Genomic DNA, 19903 nt, shown 5'->3' with positions numbered 1-19903 from the left:
TTCAAGACAGACAGATATTTTACAGTGAGATGGCCATCTTTCCTTTTAAATACGTGCAAGTCCAAATCCTCCTGTAAGTGACCTGTATATGATCCTCTGCAAGCTGCGGTGATCAGAATTGGCTTCAGACTCTTTGAAAGGACTGGAAACCCGGTATCTTGAACTCAGCAATATATCTGCATATGCATATCAAGAGTACCTCAGAGGAAGAAATTATCTGTTCAACAGTGCTTTTGCATGGCATATTCTGGAAATATTTACCTTCTCAAGGGATAAACAGTTGTAATCTAACAAACAGCAGATGAAGATACAGCAAGTAGACAACTTAGAAAGACAGAGAAGTGAAACACTGTGATCTTTTCAAGAACCAAATATAACTGCAAAAGATATGAAAATGCAGCCTATGAGATTCTTTCCAGTAGCAGGAAAGACTGCCATAGGCATCCTCATGACTGGCAAACAGTGCACTACAAAAATCATCCTACCTAAAGCAATAAGAGGGACCCCAATTACATATTTAGAGCTCAATGAGACAGCAAAATGCTGTATTGGAGTGAGTGATTATAAGAGTCAATTAAATAGGAACTGTAAGAGCTTTTGAAGGTAAATTTTACAGTTTGGGGCCTTGAGGACTTAGGATTCTTTTCCCATACTTTCATGTAATGCTATTGTTGTCACATTTGAGAAACTTTGAAGCAGAAATTATCAGGCAAGTGACCTACAGCTTTTTCACAGGTGACTTCACAAAATCACAGAATGGCCAGGGTTGGAAGGGACCTCAAGGATCATGAATCTCCAACCCCCCTGCCACATGCAGGGCCACCAACCTTCCCACCTAATGCTACACCAGGCTGCCCAGGGCCCCATCTAATCTGGCCTTGAATACCTCCAGGGACGGGACTTCTTAGACAACGAGGAAGTCAGTTTACCCTGTTTCAGTGTGGCATCCAAATGAAGTTCTCTGATGACAGAAACAGAGGAATTTCTCATCAATTTACTCAGAGAACATATTCCACTTGAAGCCGGTTCTCCTAACAGGAAATAGTTTCCTGTTCTGCACGAAAAATTCTAGAATTAACTAAAACGACAGAGGCAGCCCAGAAGCGCAACAAGTAGATGTGATTCTAAAAGATGGGTTACACTTAGGTTGTATTACCTCTTAGAGGACACAAACTGAGAAGGATCAGTGGCTGTGTGTAAGAACACAACTACTAAAAAGATGACATTCCACCAGAAGGGACTAAAAGATTAACATGGACTTTTCTCACTAACCTCAGACTCCATGTTGATGAACTGAAGAACAGATGTGAGGAACATGCATATTTACTAATTATAGCAGTGAGGCATCTGGAAAAAAGTCTCACTCATTCTGTAAAGCACACTTTGACATCTCTGGTAAAAGACAGAGTACCTATAAGTGAAATATCACCTTACACTGCTGTCTGCTAACCATAGCTCTGTAGTAGCTCAGCAAGGAAGAAAATAATGCAGGCAAGAAAATACTGTTAAATAAACACCCGCAAAGTCCAAAAAGAATAAATCAATAAGCTAGAAAAAGTTCTGAACATCAGTAGCATTATTTCAGTTAAAATCAACCACAGACATGGTATCCTGTCTCTACAAATGAGCCAAGTGCTTTTCTTCTTAGCCCTCATTACACTGCAAAGCAAAATTCTCTCAAACACACCTCAAACTCTACTGCAGGGCTCTGCCCTTAACTTTTTGGCATACATAGTTTTCCTAAACCTACAACAAAACTTTCAGAGGTAGGATTCCACAGAATAGCATTTCCTTTTTTTGGTATTCCAATAAAGGAAGGTCTCTGGTAGGACCTGTCACTTTTACTGCTCAAGAATATCAGAATAGGCTTCTCTCCATAAATGTCACAAACAATAAAGCAGGAAGGGATATTAAGGAACTATTTCTCGTCACATGATATTCTTAGCATCAAAATCACACCACAGAAAAAATTTGTTATCAAATACTCTCTAGTTTTCACAACATCTTGACTTGTTACTGGTGCTGATTCTGAAATCCAAACTACTGCAGATGGGTAGGGGCTTCTCATGCATGCAGGTTTTTATTACTGTCCTTCAAAGCCATTCAGATTTTCAAAACATTCAGCTGTCTTTTTGAAAATTTGCTCAGCTTGAGAGGCCTCTTTTCACATTAAGACCTAAAAAGCCAAAGATGTCGATGTCTGACATCTTTGAGTTGACGCATTTGGCAAAAGGACCAGAAATGATACTGCCAAAGCCTGCCCGCCTTCTCTCTCTCCCCATCCCCCATCAAATGCCCACTGGTAGTGCCTTAGAGGATGCCAGACTAAGCACTTCATGTGGATTCCTTTTGTCAGGATGCAGAGACACTTCTCCCCTCATAATTCAGTTTCTGCCATGCATTTCACAGCTGATGGAGTCTTACAGAGAATAGAACACAGAGTATTATTTCATGATACATCTAAGCTAACTGCCACCAAAAGGAAGAGTTTGTTTCTGCCTCATCCCCAACGATGGCAACTGTTTGACTCTCAACTTAAATCAGTTAACAGAGCAAAGGTAGCAGAAACACATTCATTTCTCTGTGCCATGAGTGCTTTGCCATTGTATTTGATATGGGATCAAATGACCACCCATGGTCACTGCAAGAAGAGTAACTGCAATATGGAAAACATTTTGGCATAATAGAGACAGCTATAATTATAAAAAACAAATTAAAAATGATATAAAATATCAAATCTTTGCTATGAAATATTTTTAGACAGATAAAATACAAAATAATTAATTTCAATTTACTTGTATATAATACACCTAGGTAAGAAGATAAGGGTGATTATTCTCAACGTCAGGGCAGCAATTGCTATTGAAATTAATCATCTGTTACAGCAGTGTATCTGATTTTGATTTGGAACTTTCTCTGATAAACTGCTGAAAGAACAGTTATTTCCTAAGCCAAACTGATCCAACTTCTAGCTCTTATGATTTACAGTGCTTCTCCACTAGACTTAAGTACCTGTTTGCCCTGATGGCATGTCAAGTTGTGCCACAGTTATTGTCTTCAAAATTGAAAACAGACCTCAGAGGAGCCAAGTAAAAACTATCTTGCAACGATCCTCATAGTTTTACTATAACGATTTCAGTTTCTCAACACTTATTGAGGAAAAGACAATAGAGCTAGGCAGAACAGGAATACACACTACACTAAGAGCAAACAGAAGAACGTTGTAAGATTTTTACTCTTAATAAAGATTTCTTTCCTCCCACATACTTTTCACTTGCCCTTTTAAGTTCTGCCTCACAGTAAGAACTCATGTTTAACTGGTTCTGTGTCAAAACAATAAAGGATGTGCATTTGTCTTACACTCTCCTCAGGACAGAGCTCTCCCTACTGTAAGAATGAGCTCTATTCTCAGACCATAGATAGCCCTATATTTAGCTATTCTGAATATTGTTAATTTGAATCCAGTAACACAGCTTACTCTGTATCCTTTAACTGCCTTAATTATTTACCACTCTCGCCATCTTTGTGTCATTTGAAAACTTCTTCAGTAATGATTTTATGTTTTCTTTCAGATCATTGTTATAAGTGTTACATAGCTCATGGACAAGAGCCAATCCCTGAACTACACTCGAAATGCAAATAATTTCTCATTTACAGTTACAATGAAAAATATCAGTCAGCCAGTTTTAAATCCAGTTAATGTGTGCCATATTGACTTTATATCATTCTAGTTTATTAATCAAAATATCCCATGGCATAAAATCAAATGCTTTACAGAAAATCTAAATATATGAATTCACCACTATCACTTTTTAAGTTCTGTTGGAAATAATACCCCACAATATTTCAAATAGGGTTGAGCTTCCACTTTTTTTTTCTTCTTAAGTGAGAAGACTTGTTTTGCAATAAGATTCCATGAACACACACTATTTTTCCTCCAATCCTTTTTACTTACGCTGAGCAAAGCCACGTGTTTAAATGTAGAGAACTGCTGTTCTTCATAGCTTTAGTTTTTCAAATAATTTTCTGTTTTCACCCTCCCTTTTTAATTTGTTCTCCTTATATCATAAGAACTATTCAACAGGAATGTAGTAACAGAGATTCAAAATACATCTGACTTATAAAATTTGATAAACAAACATCAACAAGCTTAATCTCTGCATGCTGGTCTTCTCCTGGAATCATTGGCACACATGGACTTTTAAGCTTAGTTCAGTTAAAGCAGTTTCTCCATTAAGAATCTTTTCTGCCAGTTTTTCTCAGGAGTACGAAACAATAAAACCCTTGCATGTAACAATAAAAAATAAAACCTGAATTCTCTATCCCAGTAACTCTTAGTCCTATTCTATTTCCAAACAATCTCCTGGCTGCTACTGAAATAATGTCTCTTCACACACATATATATTATTATTAACTGAAGCCTACTACACCAGATTTAGTACTACACAGAACCAAAAAACCTAATTGATGTTTGTAACCTAAGATTAATCAGCAACAGTAAAGCATATACTAAAAAAACAACAACAAAGTCAACCAAAAGAAACAAACAAAACCCAGGATAACTGCACAAGGAGTTCTTACCTGTGGATCTTTGAAATACATTTCATACAACTGAATGGTCCGCCGGCTTGCTTGACTCCCATGATACACAACCACATTCAACTCTGTCCAGGTGCGGAACTCCCTTTCCCAGTTGGGAATTGTGGACAATGGTGCAATAACCAAGAAAGGACCATGGATTCCTTTCAAATATATCTCATAGAGAAACGTAATGGACTGGATAGTCTTTCCCAACCCCATTTCATCTGCTAAAATGCAGTTTCGCCTGAAAATAACAAACAAAACCATAGTCTTACATTAAAACATAAAACATAAAAAAAAAAAATTAGTTACATAAGTAACTAAAGTGAACAAAACATTTCTAAAATGACAAACTTACATTGAAAGCACACCACAATCTTTTTAGATATAAATAAATACTATAATTTGTGAAGCATTAAACAGGTACCTCCCAAGCTAGGGAGAGGCACTGTGGGTATACATGAATGCCACAGGAACCTATCCAAAATATTTGCGTTTTATGTAATGCTATGTTACATCTCCGTAAGTAGTTCATATACGATTCTGCAGTGAAAAATGAAAGATGTAAATAATTCTAAAATCTCACTTTAGAAGGGTACTTTAAAAGGTTATAATTGCATATAAACTAGAAAAGCTTTTCCAAAGTAAGATTCAGTAGTAAGCAGTGTTTTACGTACGTGTTGTACCAATTGAAAAGAAGCCAGTTTACTCCCTCCAACTGGTATTCCCTGAGTTTGTTATTGTTTTTATACTCCCTGGAACTCTCCGATTTCTTCCAGTCATCGGCAGGAGGTCGCTCCTGTTTCAAATACAGCAAATCCCATTAGTGGTTTCTGAAAGACCACATTACTTTACTATTTTCAAATAAAACCCTCTATACGCAGCCAATTCTTACCACACGCTCCATTTCAGGCTCTCTAGACATCAGTTTCTCAAATTCTTCGATCTTAGCTTGGTCGATGTCTTGCTTGAGCTCCCAAGTGCTGTCTTCATAAGGTAGCGAACACCACTTCACCAGATAATGCGTTACAGGCTTTGTCAAGATAAAAAAAAAGATTAGATCACAATATAAAACAATAGAAGTGAAACAACTTTCTTTTTTTTTTTTTTTTTTTTTTTAAGTAAACAGGAGATCTGCAAGCTAGATAAAATTCAAAAAGTGTTTCAAGATCTAAATATCTGAACCAGCCCAGAGGATAAGCAAACAGCAGGTTGATACCTTAACAAGTTAACAAAGTCATATTAGAATGGAGGGAATTTACATTCCTTTTGGTGGTGAACCTAACACTTCATTTGACATCACTTGCACTAAACTAACATTTTAAAGTAAAACAATACTGGTTTTCCACCTGTTACATTTTCAAAAAGCCAACCATTCACAGATCACCAGTATAAAGACACTGACACTGTCACTGAAGCTTTATATTCTCTCAGGATCAAAAAGGAATCTCCTGGAAAAGAAAGCAATCTTGTTCTGTAGAATAGGTCATATAAAGTAAGAAACAGTAAATTCAGGACCTCTTCTGCAACACCTACCAATGTCATTATTGTTTAGACATTGTTTAACACCCATTTTGGCAGGGCTGTTGCAATTTTCATTTCAATTCTGTATTGCTTGCATGGACATCATATTACTAGCTACAAATCAGGGCTGGTTTTCCCTCCCCTCTTCTTGTTTGTTGGCTCTGGAGTGCGTTGGGTAGTTTTGTTTTTAAATACAAGTAACACAGAAGTTTGATTTCCCACTTAAACTCCTTTATTCTAGGGAAAATGCTACATTACCTAATGTTTTTTCAAATGCTTTCACATTTTCTGCAGAAATACCCAGGTAGCTTCAGAATTGTTTATATATTCAAATTTATAAAGAATACACTCTAAACAGAACATCCATATGACCACAAGTACATTAAAAGTTCTATTTACCTCCCCATTATCATCTGTGCTACGTGAAAAATCCAGGATTCTATCGATTTCCACATAATCTGGATTAAAAAGCTCATCATCAATCTGTCCAAGGAGACAAGCAGAAAAATATACAAGATATCTTTATTAGTCCTTCCTGAGAGGAGAAATTATTATATATTTCACCAGGCAATAATATTTTGGGTCACGGTGACACAGAATTTATATTTGGCAAACTTCAACATGTTAATTGAAATGCTACAATTCAGCAAGATCATTCCCCGTGAGGGAATCAGACTTCTCAGACTTTGTTAACTGGGCCTCTTAATTACTGTGTGAAACCTTTTACTGTGAGAGAATGTTTAAGAATATTTTAAATGAAGTGTGAAATTACAATTCACTAATGAGCAATCGAAAAGGCTTATGGCATGCAATGCATTTAGCATTCTTGAAAACTACAGCTTGCAATAAAGAAATTAGAGCCTTGTACAATAAGTGCCTTTGGATTATTTTATCTACAGAAATCATCTAACTGCTTTATAAGGTTTCAAGATCATTTCAAAAACAGAAAAAGCATGGCATGTATGTACATAGTGTCCAAAAATCTCATTTTGTTATATTCTCTTATCCCTTCCAGAACTTATGGAGTTGACTACAGTACAGAAGAACTATGTTTCATTCTATGCTTTTAAGATCCCCTCCAATGGAAAAACCAGACAAAAGGAGTAAAAACTATGCTCATTTTCATAGCTAGGCAAATAAAACAGAAACAAAACAGATTCCAAGTACTTATAAATAAGTACTTATTTGTGACACATTTGGAAACATTTAAAAAAATAGTTTACAAAAAAGAAATTGAAGGCTTCTACACTTAAAAAAAGATGTTAAGTCTCACAATTATGTTGCTCAATATATTGTATTGATTTTTTATTTTTTATTTTTTTAAAGTGTTCATGTATTTATTGACTTCTTAAAAAAAATATCTGGAGTCTTGAGAGTCTACTTAATTTAGTTGCTCAGGCATTAGCATTATACGATGCTTTTAATTCCTCATAGTTGCCACTGCATTTTATAATAATCTCAAAGCATTCCTTGGATGTTCTGACATAGTGTTGATAGATGCCCTGTATTCTGCCCTAAAAGCATATCATATCAATTCCTCCTCCCCTAAATTCCTGCAAACTTTATAAGAATATATCAACCAGGAACACTTAATCAAAACCTGTGGTGACTTTATGAAAGTTTTCCATTTCTAACAGATTTTGTTCACTTTAAACTATATAGTAACAATAAATACAAATAAATAAATAGGGTACCATAATAAAGCTGTTTTTTCCCCTAAAAAAAAACAAAAACAAACAAGCAAAAAAAAAATGGTGTATTACTGAAAGGTAAGCTTTCAGAAACAAACCAGCAGATTTGGTCGTTTATTGACAGGACCCCTGCCACATTATTGCTTATGGCTCTAAGTGAAATTAAATTGATGATAAAAAGCTTAGAATCCCTAGTGAGCAGCGTCCGTAACAGAGAAAAATGTGATGCATTTTTCTGGCATAATCAGCTCTTGACAAGAAAGACCTTGTACTGATTCAGTAAGAGTTAAGCTTACAAGATGAACAACTAAGCATTTACTTTAAGCAACAAATATATAGTAAAAAGTATCAAGTCAGAACGGATCACTTGAATTTCATAAGCATGCATGACTTGGATCACTCGTGGTTATATCTTACATCAGAATAAATGCTGATATATTACAGTTGTCAAGTCTTCTGCTTGTATACAGAAAAATAATTCATTAAAACATTCCTTAATCATCTAAAGGAAATAAAAAATCATCATACTTCTGAAAGGAATTTGTTCTGGCCCTGTTTTGCCTTAAACCGCTTAATCTTCTGCTGAATTCTCTTGTCTTTGTCCAGCTCTTCCACAGATGCCCACTGACAATGAAGGTAAGAACTAGAAGACAAAACAAAATCTTACTCAAACCTGCGCTGTATTGCATACTCCAACATCCCCCACCAGTGCAATTGAACTTTTCAGCACAATGCAGTGCTATACTTGGGAAACTGGACACTAACATCCTCACCACAGAAGATATAAACATATACACTACATTTTTGGGAACAGCACTATAATTAGTAATTGCATGCTAGTCACTGAAGTTTCAGCATTTATAAAACAAAAAGAAAAACCACTGTAAGTGCAATTCTGTAATATTTCATCTTTAAGAACACACACAGTTTCAACTAAGAAACAGCATCTCTCCTAAAATGACTATTCCCACATCATACATTTAGCTGTATAACTTTTGACAGACAAAGAGTGTAAGACACTATAAAAAATATGCCAAAGTAATAGCACTAAAGAAAGCATTGTTAGGCTATTAAATATCATACAATAATCAATATAGTGCAAACAGGTGGTAGATATTTAAAGTGAAGTCAACTATCTGCAACTAGCAGCAAGAAACTCACTTCAAGTGAATTTCTGACTTTTGTGTCAAAAAGTTGGTAAAATTAAACAAGATATGCTATTTTTCTTGAAGAAAAATGAACTTATCCAGCTGTGAAATATTCTATATTAAATACTGATGGCACTGCAGTTTCAGAGCACAGAAGTAAAACACTGTACTCTTCTCATCCCTACCACACCCAGCAGCTACCTGCTGGAATTCTGGAATCTCCTTGTTATGATACCAAGTCACTTTGTTGAACACAAATGTTGTTTCTGAGGCAATTTTACGGGTTATTTTTGATTAGTCTACAGGCACATTAGATTAAAACTCTATGGAAGCTAGATCTATAGAGATAAGTGTGCGTGCTCATAAATCTGCATGTATAATTGGACCTTAAATTAAAGTTTAATAGCAGAGCAATTTGACCTATGTATCTCATTTTGGAGAGAAAACAAATTAAGGAGACATCAGGCCTGCTACCACCAATGCAAAGTACTTCCTCCCTTAGATGCCACTGGTCTGGGTTAAACATTAGTAATATTTAAAGTTGATTTAAAGTTGGATAGCATTGTAGGCAAAAGCTATAATATAATCATTATGTGAGATTAAGAGAACTTAAAAGATATGAACCAAACTGGTAATGGGTTACTTACAAGTTTTTGTACTTCACATAGAATTCCTCTATTTCTACCTCCTCTCCATTCTCCATCTATAAAAAAGCATTGTTGAAATATGAATTGAAGGACTGAGCAAGCTGATTTATTTATTGGTAACAGAAATGCAGAATATGGTACCTATGTACAGAGTGGCAGAGACGAGCGGAGGGGCAGGAAGGTGTAGGTGGGGGGAGGACACGAGTAAGGAGTTTCCTCCAGCAGCTTACCCAAGTACATACTGCACTGCTTACTACAACTTCCAAGACATGAATCATTTGAACTCCTCCCTAACCACATGCAGCTTCATTCACAACCTCACCCCAAATCTGGCTTACTGCCAAACCCACAGTGTTAAGTAGAAGCCAAGTGTACCATTTTCTCAGGCAGCAGCCAATTAGCAACTGCACTCCTGAATGCCATATGTATTATTTTTGGCTGGCTCATGGCAACTCTACATTGTGGGTTTTGTAATGTTTTAAAAAAGAGTTTTAAAAGGGGTTTATTCCACCATATAGTTAATAACTCCAAACAAGAAGCCATATAAAACTAAACCTTATACCTCTGCTAGAATTTTAGTGCATCAGTGTTCATGGCTTTAGTTTTACTCAATGGTGCAATTAAATTCACTCAGGCAAGATGTCTCACATACAGAGCAGCCAAATTAAATTAACACCCAAAAACTACATTTAAAGCAAGGTTAAAGTTGTGATATAAACCAGAAAAACCAAGGGCATTCAGTGCTAAGGGTTCAGACTACCTTTAACTCATCCCTAGTGCCAAAGTATTGCATAACATATGGCATGTAATTCAACAAAGTATTACTCCTGAACCTTGCCATAGGACAAACTAAGGACAGTGCACCAGGCACACGTTTAGAATTCAGTTTATGTCACAACATTAACGGTATGTTTGCTAATGAACTTTGGAACTGCTTTAAAGCAAAGAGGATTTTCTTTTACGTACTTCATCAGGGACAACAACACCAGCAACAGCAACATCTGCAATATTGTATGTAGCACAAAACAGACGAAAACATTGACCCCTGTATAAATCAATGTCCTCCATTTTATATCTATATATTCATACTGATTAAAAAAAAAAAAAAGTAAAAAGATTACTCTAAAGCTAGAGAATGAGTTAGAATCTTTCAATCTTTCAACCAGCACCAATTAAAAAAGCAACACCAGCAGCTGCATCAAACTCTGTTCTAAAGAAAAAGTTAAATCATTCCTAGTCTCTGGTTTATGGAGTATACATCAATACAGGTTCGGGGATGACCTTCTGAAGAGAAGCTCTGAAGAGAAGGATCTGGGGGTCCTGGTTGGACAACAGGTTGGCCACGAGCCAGCAGCGCACTGTTCTTGTGGCCATGAAGGCCAATGGTATCATGGTATCCTGAGGTGCATTAAGATGAGAGTGGCCAGCAGGTCAAGGGAGGTGATCATCCCCTTTTACTTTGCCCTGATGAGGCCACATTTAGACTACTGCATCCAGTTCTCAGCTCCTCATTTCAAAGACAACAGGAAATCTCCCGCAAGGAGTCTTGTAGAGGGCCACAAAGATGATGCAGGGCCTAGTCTCCCTTATGAAGAAAGGCTGAGTAATCTGGGTCTGTTCAGCCTGGAAAAAGGACGACTGAGAGGGGATCTGATAAATCTTTATAAATATCTAAAGGGAGGTGGGAGACAAATGGATGAAGCCATGCTCCTTTTGATGGTATGCAGTGATAGGACAAGGAGTAATGGCCTAAAACTTGAACATAGGAAGTTCTGCATTAACATGCAGAAGAACTTCTTTACAGTAAGGGTGACAGAGCACTGGAACAGGTTGCCCAGAGAGGTTGTGAAGTCTCCTGTAGAGATACTCAAGACATATCTGGACACCGACTTGTGCAACCCATTGTAGGGAACCTGCTTTATTTAGCAGGGGGTTTGAACTGGATGATCTCTTGAGGTCCCTTCCAACCTCTGTAATTCTATGATTCTGTAGTAATTCTTCTCTTCCAGGCTATCAAGAGACTTAATCATTTCAGGGTCTATGTCTGGTACAGTTTGCTTTTGTTCCTCTCTAGAGACCGTGGATACAGGCTTCCACATAGGTATCCCTGGACAAATGGAAGATGGTAAACTATTCCTGGAGCTACTTCTTGATGATCTTGAACCCTTTGCTGAAGGAGACAAACTATCCTTTAACCCTTAAAAAAAATCAGGGAGGAACCTTTCAGTCACTTACAAAGAAATTGTCAGAAGAAGGAATCTGAAGACGATAACTTTTAAAAATAAGTAAATAAAAAGAGGTATGCTTGACAAAGGTATTCATGATTAGAGGCCAAAACTGAAGAATAAAAGAAAAAACGGAGATCCAACTATTTGAATTCTATTCACTTCCTGAGACACAATTACTCTTTAAGAAGTCTTCTCTACTCTTAAGATACTACCCTTTTATTTTTTTAAGCACACTGTGGTCTTTGATTAGTTTTAAATCAAAAACTTTGAGATGTATGAGTCTTACAGAGACAATGTGGTTTAACACCTTTGTATAAATTATATTATATAATTTATATATAAATTATACAATTTATACACATATAATATATGTATTATTATAATTAGTCAATTTAACTCCTTTTTACAGCATTTCAGCCAAGTATATTTCCTGTCACCTGCCAATGTCAGAACAATAATTTATGAAGAAAATCTTGATAAATCCTGTCCATCTCATGAGTACAATGTATTACTGTGTTATTTAACAGACAATAATATAGACCACTTCTATGTTCTATGAGTGTGCATCAAAGATTTAACTAAAGAAAAAGTATTTCAGAAAAAAAGAAATCCTTCAAAAATCTTATTCTGGAACTCATGTTTCTGGAAGAAAAAAAAATTCAAGTCAAGTTACAATCTCCAGCACTCAAGTAGAGTGTATTTGTCTATCAGTACAGGATGAATGATGTAGAAGCTCATGCACTCTATGTTACCATTCAACCCCCAGCACACATGTTTACATTAACCAGAGGGTAGTGACGTATTGGAACAGGCTGCCCAACAAGATTGTGGATACCCCATCCCTGGAGGCATTCAAGGCCAGGCTGGATGTGGCTCTGGGCATCCTGGTCTGGTGGTTGGCGACCCTGCATTTAGCAAGGGGGTTGAAACCAGATGATTGCTGTGGTCCTTTTCAACCCAGGCCATTCCACGATTCTATGATTTAGGCAAAATTCCCAGAAAAGTGATTATGAAGACAACGTAAAATAACATGTCAGATATGGGCAGCGCAGGATTCTTCAGTGATCACTGCCCAGGTGTGATGTAGTTGACGATCTGATCCACAGTCTTCGCAGATAATTGAAGAAATAAATGATCTCTTCCTTCAAGTGAATACTATTTGGCACTGCCTTTGCCACAGAAGTGACACAATAATATCTGCTAGAACAAAAGTTATTTGAGTAAGGCACTGAAGAGTAGAGACAAGTCAGAGCTTCAAAAAATAATAATTAAAAACAAAAAAACAAAAAAAACCCAGATCACCTAGAGCTAGAAAAATAGCAGACAGCTAAGCTGGATTTTATTCTAACCAGTCTGTGGAATAGACGTAAGCAGTTGTACACAGTTCTCTCAGATATAATTTTTTATAGTGCATTAGTAGGCAGAAAGAGAAATTCAGATATGCAATACACAGGGTACAGTGCCCTGCAAACTCCACAGAACTTTCCTGAATATGTGTGATTGTGCTGAATAGCACCTTTAGTTCAATCCAGGCCTTTTCAAAGCTAAGTATAAGAAATTCAAAGGGGGATGAAGTTGGTTAAGAAATGAATTACAGAAATGGAAGACTTAAACATACAAACTGTAGGCAGCATGTGTAAGTTTTTCTTTGTAAACCCTGATAGGGTTTACAAAGAGAAGATGTACTTAGCACTTTCAGCAAGGGTATTAACCAGAAATAAAAATTCCACGTTAAGAACAAGAGGGAAAAACACTGTCTGTTGTACTTGAAATGTTCACAGAAGAAATTTGGCTATAATTCTGTTTCTGATCTAGTAACTCCAAAGCTAGAGTAAGCCTATATTTCAGAAAAAAACAGCATAATATTAAGAATGCTGTTTTGAAAGCATACTCATTACCTAATGTCCTTTACTCAAACTAAACATCTTTGTAACAACCTAATCCACTGAAAGGTTTCCTAGTGAAGCCTTCGCTCATGTTTATTTTATGTGTTGGTCCTGATCGCAGCAATTTTACTTTGATTAGTAATCTAACAACCAGTGTTTGGATGACGTTAGTAAGAGTGTAAAAGACCTTTAATAAAAGCACAGTTGGATACTTCAGATGTTAAATATTAACATCCTGAAATCCATTTTTTGGGGATAGAGAGGAGCATTGGGAAGAAGAGCAGGAAACAAGAGACACCCCTCAAACCTGCAAATACAATCCATAAAAAACATTAAAGAGCAGGCTCAAAATAGAGCTTGCCTCCAGCAGAGCTTGCAATCAAAGACACGTAGGCAGCAGACCAACCACTTCCCACAAAATGCAGTAAAATACACACTCCCCATGAGTAATCACACCTTTATTTGCAGGAGAGAAGAAGAAGAGACGAATAGTTGGTGAAAAACAGCTTCAAATGTAAAGACATTTATGAAAAGATCACTTTCTTGTCTCCTCTCTAGTAGACCATCAGGGCGTCTAATTATTACGTTTATTACTATTAAGTTGTATTTTAAAACTTTTTTCTTTTCAGATAAAAACTCTAGGGTTATTGTTGTTTTATTTATTTATATCTAAAGCTATAGGTTTTGTGCCATACAAACGTAGATTCAAACTCAACCAAAGCCAGTCGTGACACTGCATGAATTTATGTTTATAAAGCTGTTAATGATCTTATGACAGTAGCAGTAAAATAAAAACAAATCAAAAACAAAAACCCACAACAAACAAGTCCAAGGATAAGCCCAACTCTCCTCATTAGATTTGAAAAATTAACTCTTTGAGGGAAACATTTATTTCTGGTTAACTACGTTCAACATGAGCTTTATACCTATATTAAATCAGACAGGTCTTTCTAACTGTAAGATGAGTGAGAAAATTACACAGAAGAGTCTGGAAAATATAATGCCTTTTTAGGAAAAAGTTTCTGTCAACTTCCTACTCAAAGTATAATAGTTTGGAAGTGCAAGGGCCAATCAAGTTCTAAAGTATATTAAGGGAAACCGCAGCAAAATAAGAACATAGCTGGCAACAGGGCAGAATTAAAAGAGAACCACACTTCACCAAGCAGAATGCTTTTTTCACTATCTCAGCATAGCAACAAGCTCTCTGACCACCTCTATATATAACTTCCTAGATCACAAGTAAACTTGGGCTGCTAAGCACACCCACTGTCGAAAGATGTAAAAATTTAGGATTTTTTTTTATTACAATAAGGCAGAAACCCAGGATGTAGGAGAGGTCTCACTCCTCAAACTCCCCTAAAACAGAACTCTGAAGCAACAGACACCACTGATTCTGTTCAGGTATATATATTTGCAAAAATCAAAATTCTCATTTGAAGAAATGCAAGAAAAGACTGGAACACTGAACAAGCAGCATGTTTTGCACATGCCTACACAATAGAAAGTTTAATGTTCTCTAAAGACATTTTTAGGGAAGCTCCTGTATTCAGTAAAATATTTTTCAATATGAAATATCCAAGCATTTTTTGAGAACTTACTAGGGTTCTTAACAGAAACATACTTAGCTTGTTTAAAGCTATGGAGGGAAGAAATTCCCTTTTTACCTTTTTCTTGACTGAGCGGCTACTCATGATTTTCTCCACAACAGGACCTTCAGCATCAGCAGATTCCTGCACCACAAATATTACACAAGAGTTATGGCTGTGTAAATAGTATTTTTAATTCTTTCTTCATTAGAAAACTTCAAATATTTTTTTCCCAACATGTTTTTTTTCTCTCAGCATGAGAAGTGAGAAGATTCAAATGTATATAATGCCATAATAAAAAATTGATAGATACTTGTTTAACCACATTTTTAAGAGCTAATGGAACTCCAGCTTTCCTACAAAGGCTGACAGTACACAGATGAGTTCACCTCTCCTAAAATTATACATGCTTTCAGCACCATACAATGGAAATATTAGAAAACATTCAAGAACTCCGGTTGGCTCTGTAAATGTCCATGACAGCTATCAAAATTACATGTGATTCCCAGTATCATAACTGCATGCAAGCCTAGAAAATTCCCCTTCTGATAAAACACAATTAACAATGGAGATCACATAGTGTATTTCATAAGGCTTAACAAATCACCGTATGAAATACCAAAGAACATATCTACATTTTCCAATAGGTTATCAGTTAGTTAAGTGAAGTAGTACTCTGAAAATGCACTACAAAACAATGAGATTGTTACAACAGTCATTCCTACATTATTACCCCTCATCTTATTCAAACTATTTTATCCGTCATTTACATTGCACAGAGAATAAAGTGTACCCTGCTGGGTACTACAAGGCAGTAATTTCATAAAGGGGTTCTTATGGTGCCTAGCAGCAGGGGACAAGCTTGAGTGGTTTATTAAAGTCACAGAAGCCAGACCACTGAATTCAGAGAAGTAAATTCTGACTCCTAGCAGTCCATTTTAGGTTTCCCTGAGGTAGAAGCCACTAATTTCAAAGAACTGTGTCAAAATGCATATCACCAGATTGTAAATAAAGTCATGAATGAATATATTCTTTAAGAAGGTAAAAAGCTAATTCCTTCTGGCACACTGTGCCAACCAGGGATTAATATCATTCAGAAAAAAAGGCCCATATTTGAACCTTGAATTTTGCTGTCACATCCACCTTTCCATTCCGTTCAAATCTGACCTGTTGCTCTGACTGAGAAGTATTTGAAGGAGAGTCTCTTCCAGCAGCATCAGCATCATCCGCCTCCTCATCTGAAATCTTGAACTCCAAGTCTTCTGTATAACGCTTCCTCTTCACCTGCCTGCTGGAGCGTCGCTTCTAAACAGAATGTTAAAGTTAAAACTGTATCTCAAAGCAATTCAAAAATCAGAATCTGCCCCTCTCAACCCATGTGTACAAAGAACTTTGACAGATGGCCACTATAGGAACCAAATGCCACCTTTCCATGGTATGGCTATAATGTTGCTAAGCAGTGACAACACACTTTCATGGTCTTCCCATCTCTCCAAATTATCTTGTAGTGGAAATACAATGAAACATGATTTCCTTACTCCACTGACACAGCACTGTTCAGAAACGCATCCTTGGAGCACGGCATAGGAAAAGACCCAAAACTTCAATAGAGGAGAATGAGAAATCTGAGCCATTCACAGACTGAAAACATAATTCCTGTGTCTCCCATACCCTCTACACCAGGGTGAGAGAAAATTTCAGAGAAGATGCAGAAAATGATCTGTAAAATACACAAGCACTCATTTGACAGAATTGGAAACATATCATTCAGTGAGAGTTATTTTCTGCAACAATAAAATTCAAGTTTCCAGACACTCTGCTTCAGGTTATACACTTTCAAAAGCTGACAGCATATGCTGTTGAAGGAAACTGTAAAGTCATCATTAAAAAACCTCAATGGATTAGCACATTTTTTAAAAAGATGCTGAATTTCAACTGATAAAAATCTACTTTTATGAATTGATATATTGCTTATTTTCATATCTTTCTCAGCTCAACACACATTGTCTCTGGTACATGAGATACTTACAGAGCCTCTTCAACAGATCTATGTACCCAGGTCTCTAAATGTGCATAAATGAAGTGTAAAATTTATTTTTAGACACTTTCTAGCACAAACATCTGAAGCACAATTTCCACGAAATAGGAAATTGCCCTTAACTGCAAATGAAAATTTTCACCAGTGACACCCCTTTAAACAACTGTGATGCTATGTTAAAGGTAGAAGCCCCAACTTACAGGGGTTCCCATGAAACTGTAACATAATACCAATATTTTTATAGCTGAAAATAGATGCTACTTGGCAAATATACACCCTCATTTCCATGATCACTGATGGGAAAATATCCATCTTCTTTTGGCTCAATAGGTAAATCTTACCACTATTCTTGGTGCCAGAAGTCTTCTTATATTTCTCTAATGGAAATCAAGTCTAGAATGTAATGGTAGACATCCCTCTGACGTTTATCAGCTTGGTTAACTTCCCATTTCTTTCTGATATCCACATGAGGCTTTGCAAATGTTATGCATCGCCAGAAACTGTGCATATTTTTACTTGCATTAGATTATCCTTTACCCTTTAGTTGATCTATATGTGAGAAGGCTTGATAACACAATGCAAAAAATCTGTCTGATAACACAAAAGTAAGTGTCTCTAAAGAGAGCAGTGCATCACTTCCTGCATTATAGGATCTTTATAGGTGAATCAGTACCACGGAGTTTTAGCCAACTATGAATGACTATATGAGTATCAGCATAACAAGTTTATTAATGCTAGCTGTCCCACTATATACAGATATAAACCTTTATATAAACCTTCCTTAAGTTTACATGAAGCAGCATGGAATTGGCAAAAAATGCAGTGTGAGAAAAAAGTATTAAGAAAACAAAATTAACAGAAATACATTAATTTTAAAAGGCATAAACTGTGTATGTGTTAGGACATCAATGTTTGGCAACATTTTTACCAGGCTAATTTGACTTTGGCTTCAACAGCTCTCATAACTAGAAGCAAGATCTGCGAGCTGATATGCAATAGTCAAATGCAATAGACTTCAGTAATATCAGCATGACAATTTAGGAGTGTCATACTTTCTCCATCACAATTTTCTTATATCCTTTAACAAGGGAATGATTATTTTTAATGCCTGCTCTGAGCACTGCCAGCAGAAGAAAGCCAGGAACTGGCCACTTTTTAATATGACAAGCAGCAGGACACACATTCTCATATGCACTTACTCCTATTCCAGATTTTCCTTATGTTAAAGGAAATTTAGAGAGAAATGAATAGGTGAGCAGTGCTGAAGGAAAACGAGCTGATAGCTGGCAGTTCTGAAGAAAGGCCTGTCATACATTAAAGTGGTACAGTTACAAGCCTCCGACGTGCAAATTTCCCTCATCCTGCTCTGTCACATTTTGTGCTTGATTTCAGAAGGTTTCCAAAGCTGACGCAAAGAAGAAACAAGATACTCATAAGAAAAACCTCATAATGCCACGTAAAATCGACAGATCAGAAAATTCAGTATCCTAACTGCAAGCAGTAACGGTAGAAAACATATGAAAGCTCAGCAGCGCCGTGCATACATCTAAAGATAACAAGACTGTAAAGCAAAATTATGAAGAACGACACTTGTTTTAGTAAAATATTCACCATAGTGAGTTCTAGCTTTCACCTTCTTGGTATGTCATTCTAATCAACACAGTAAATACTTACATATCTTTATCTCCATAACGCAAACAGAGAGAACTATCATTTCATACAATTCAATTGCCAAAATCTATGTTGAACTTGGGAGATAGCATTACCTGAACTCCTGGATCATCTTCATCTTCAGGATGAGGTGAAGGTGGTGGAGTTTTATCCAAATCTGAGTTTTCAGAACCTTCCTTTCCCTTGTTAACCTTTTTCTTCGCAGCACTAGTTTCTGAATCTGTTTTCTTGTTACTAGAACAAAGGTATTTTCAATCAATATTTGTATCAAAAAGTCAGCAAAAAGCACTTCACAGAACAGTTAATCAGCAAGATATTTATTTTCAGTGACTTTACTATTGTCAACTGCCTTGCCTTATTAAAGTATTTAAACGTAACTGTAAAACCCAATGATGCACGGGCCACTGCTGTATGTTTCCCTCTCCTTAACAGCAGAATAAGGAATCAGCCTCCCTTCAGTATCTTAGCGTCTTCAACAAGAAACTAGAAGTGAGAATGGTAAAGAAGAGCTGCTCTGTTTAAAACCTGTACCTTCTGAAAACAGCACTGACACACACAGATACAAACAGGGTTACACTTGCACTTCTTTTTTTGCCACTCCCCACGTCAACTAGGCAAGCTGAGCCAGAGATAAGCGGTACCACCGATGGCAAGAATTCTGCACTTGAGCCTACAGTTCTAAGCAGAGGAACAGCACAAGAGATTTAGTGCCAGCCCCCAGGGCACACATGAAGACTTGAGGCATGTGACGGCTGCGCATGGCAGCAGAGTGGGGTCCACATAGAGGGTTCAAGGCACTTGGTCCGACAAGGCTTGTTGCCATCAGCTGCAGCTACCTAGACTGGCTAGCTCACCTTAACACTTCAACACAGGTTTTCTATCTTTGTTTCTCTGGTGAGGGGG

General features: G+C 36.7%; 1 protein-coding gene across 13 annotated transcripts in view; it reads right to left on the bottom strand.

Annotated features, from left to right (window-relative positions):
• CHD7 (chromodomain helicase DNA binding protein 7) overlaps positions 1-19903 on the bottom strand; it is a 128012-nt gene that overhangs the window by 30842 nt on the left and 77267 nt on the right. For all 13 annotated transcript variants that reach the window (XM_090137628.1, XM_090137631.1, XM_090137627.1 and 10 more), the window contains 9 exons: positions 19096-19234; positions 16459-16596; positions 15370-15435; positions 9592-9647; positions 8325-8439; positions 6505-6588; positions 5477-5614; positions 5259-5380; positions 4582-4825 (listed from right to left, as the gene is read on the bottom strand). In XM_090137628.1, the coding sequence (XP_089993754.1) occupies positions 4582-4825; positions 5259-5380; positions 5477-5614; positions 6505-6588; positions 8325-8439; positions 9592-9647; positions 15370-15435; positions 16459-16596; positions 19096-19234 (1102 nt within the window). The remainder of the gene's footprint in view (positions 1-4581; positions 4826-5258; positions 5381-5476; positions 5615-6504; positions 6589-8324; positions 8440-9591; positions 9648-15369; positions 15436-16458; positions 16597-19095; positions 19235-19903) is intronic.

The sequence above is a fragment of the Phasianus colchicus genome, chromosome 3, assembly GCF_987193195.1.
Source record: "Phasianus colchicus chromosome 3, bPhaCol1.hap1.1, whole genome shotgun sequence".
In the NCBI taxonomy this organism is placed as follows: Eukaryota; Metazoa; Chordata; class Aves; order Galliformes; family Phasianidae; genus Phasianus; species Phasianus colchicus.
Note: the sequence above shows the minus strand (reverse complement) of the source record. Positions and strands in the feature narration are given on the sequence as shown.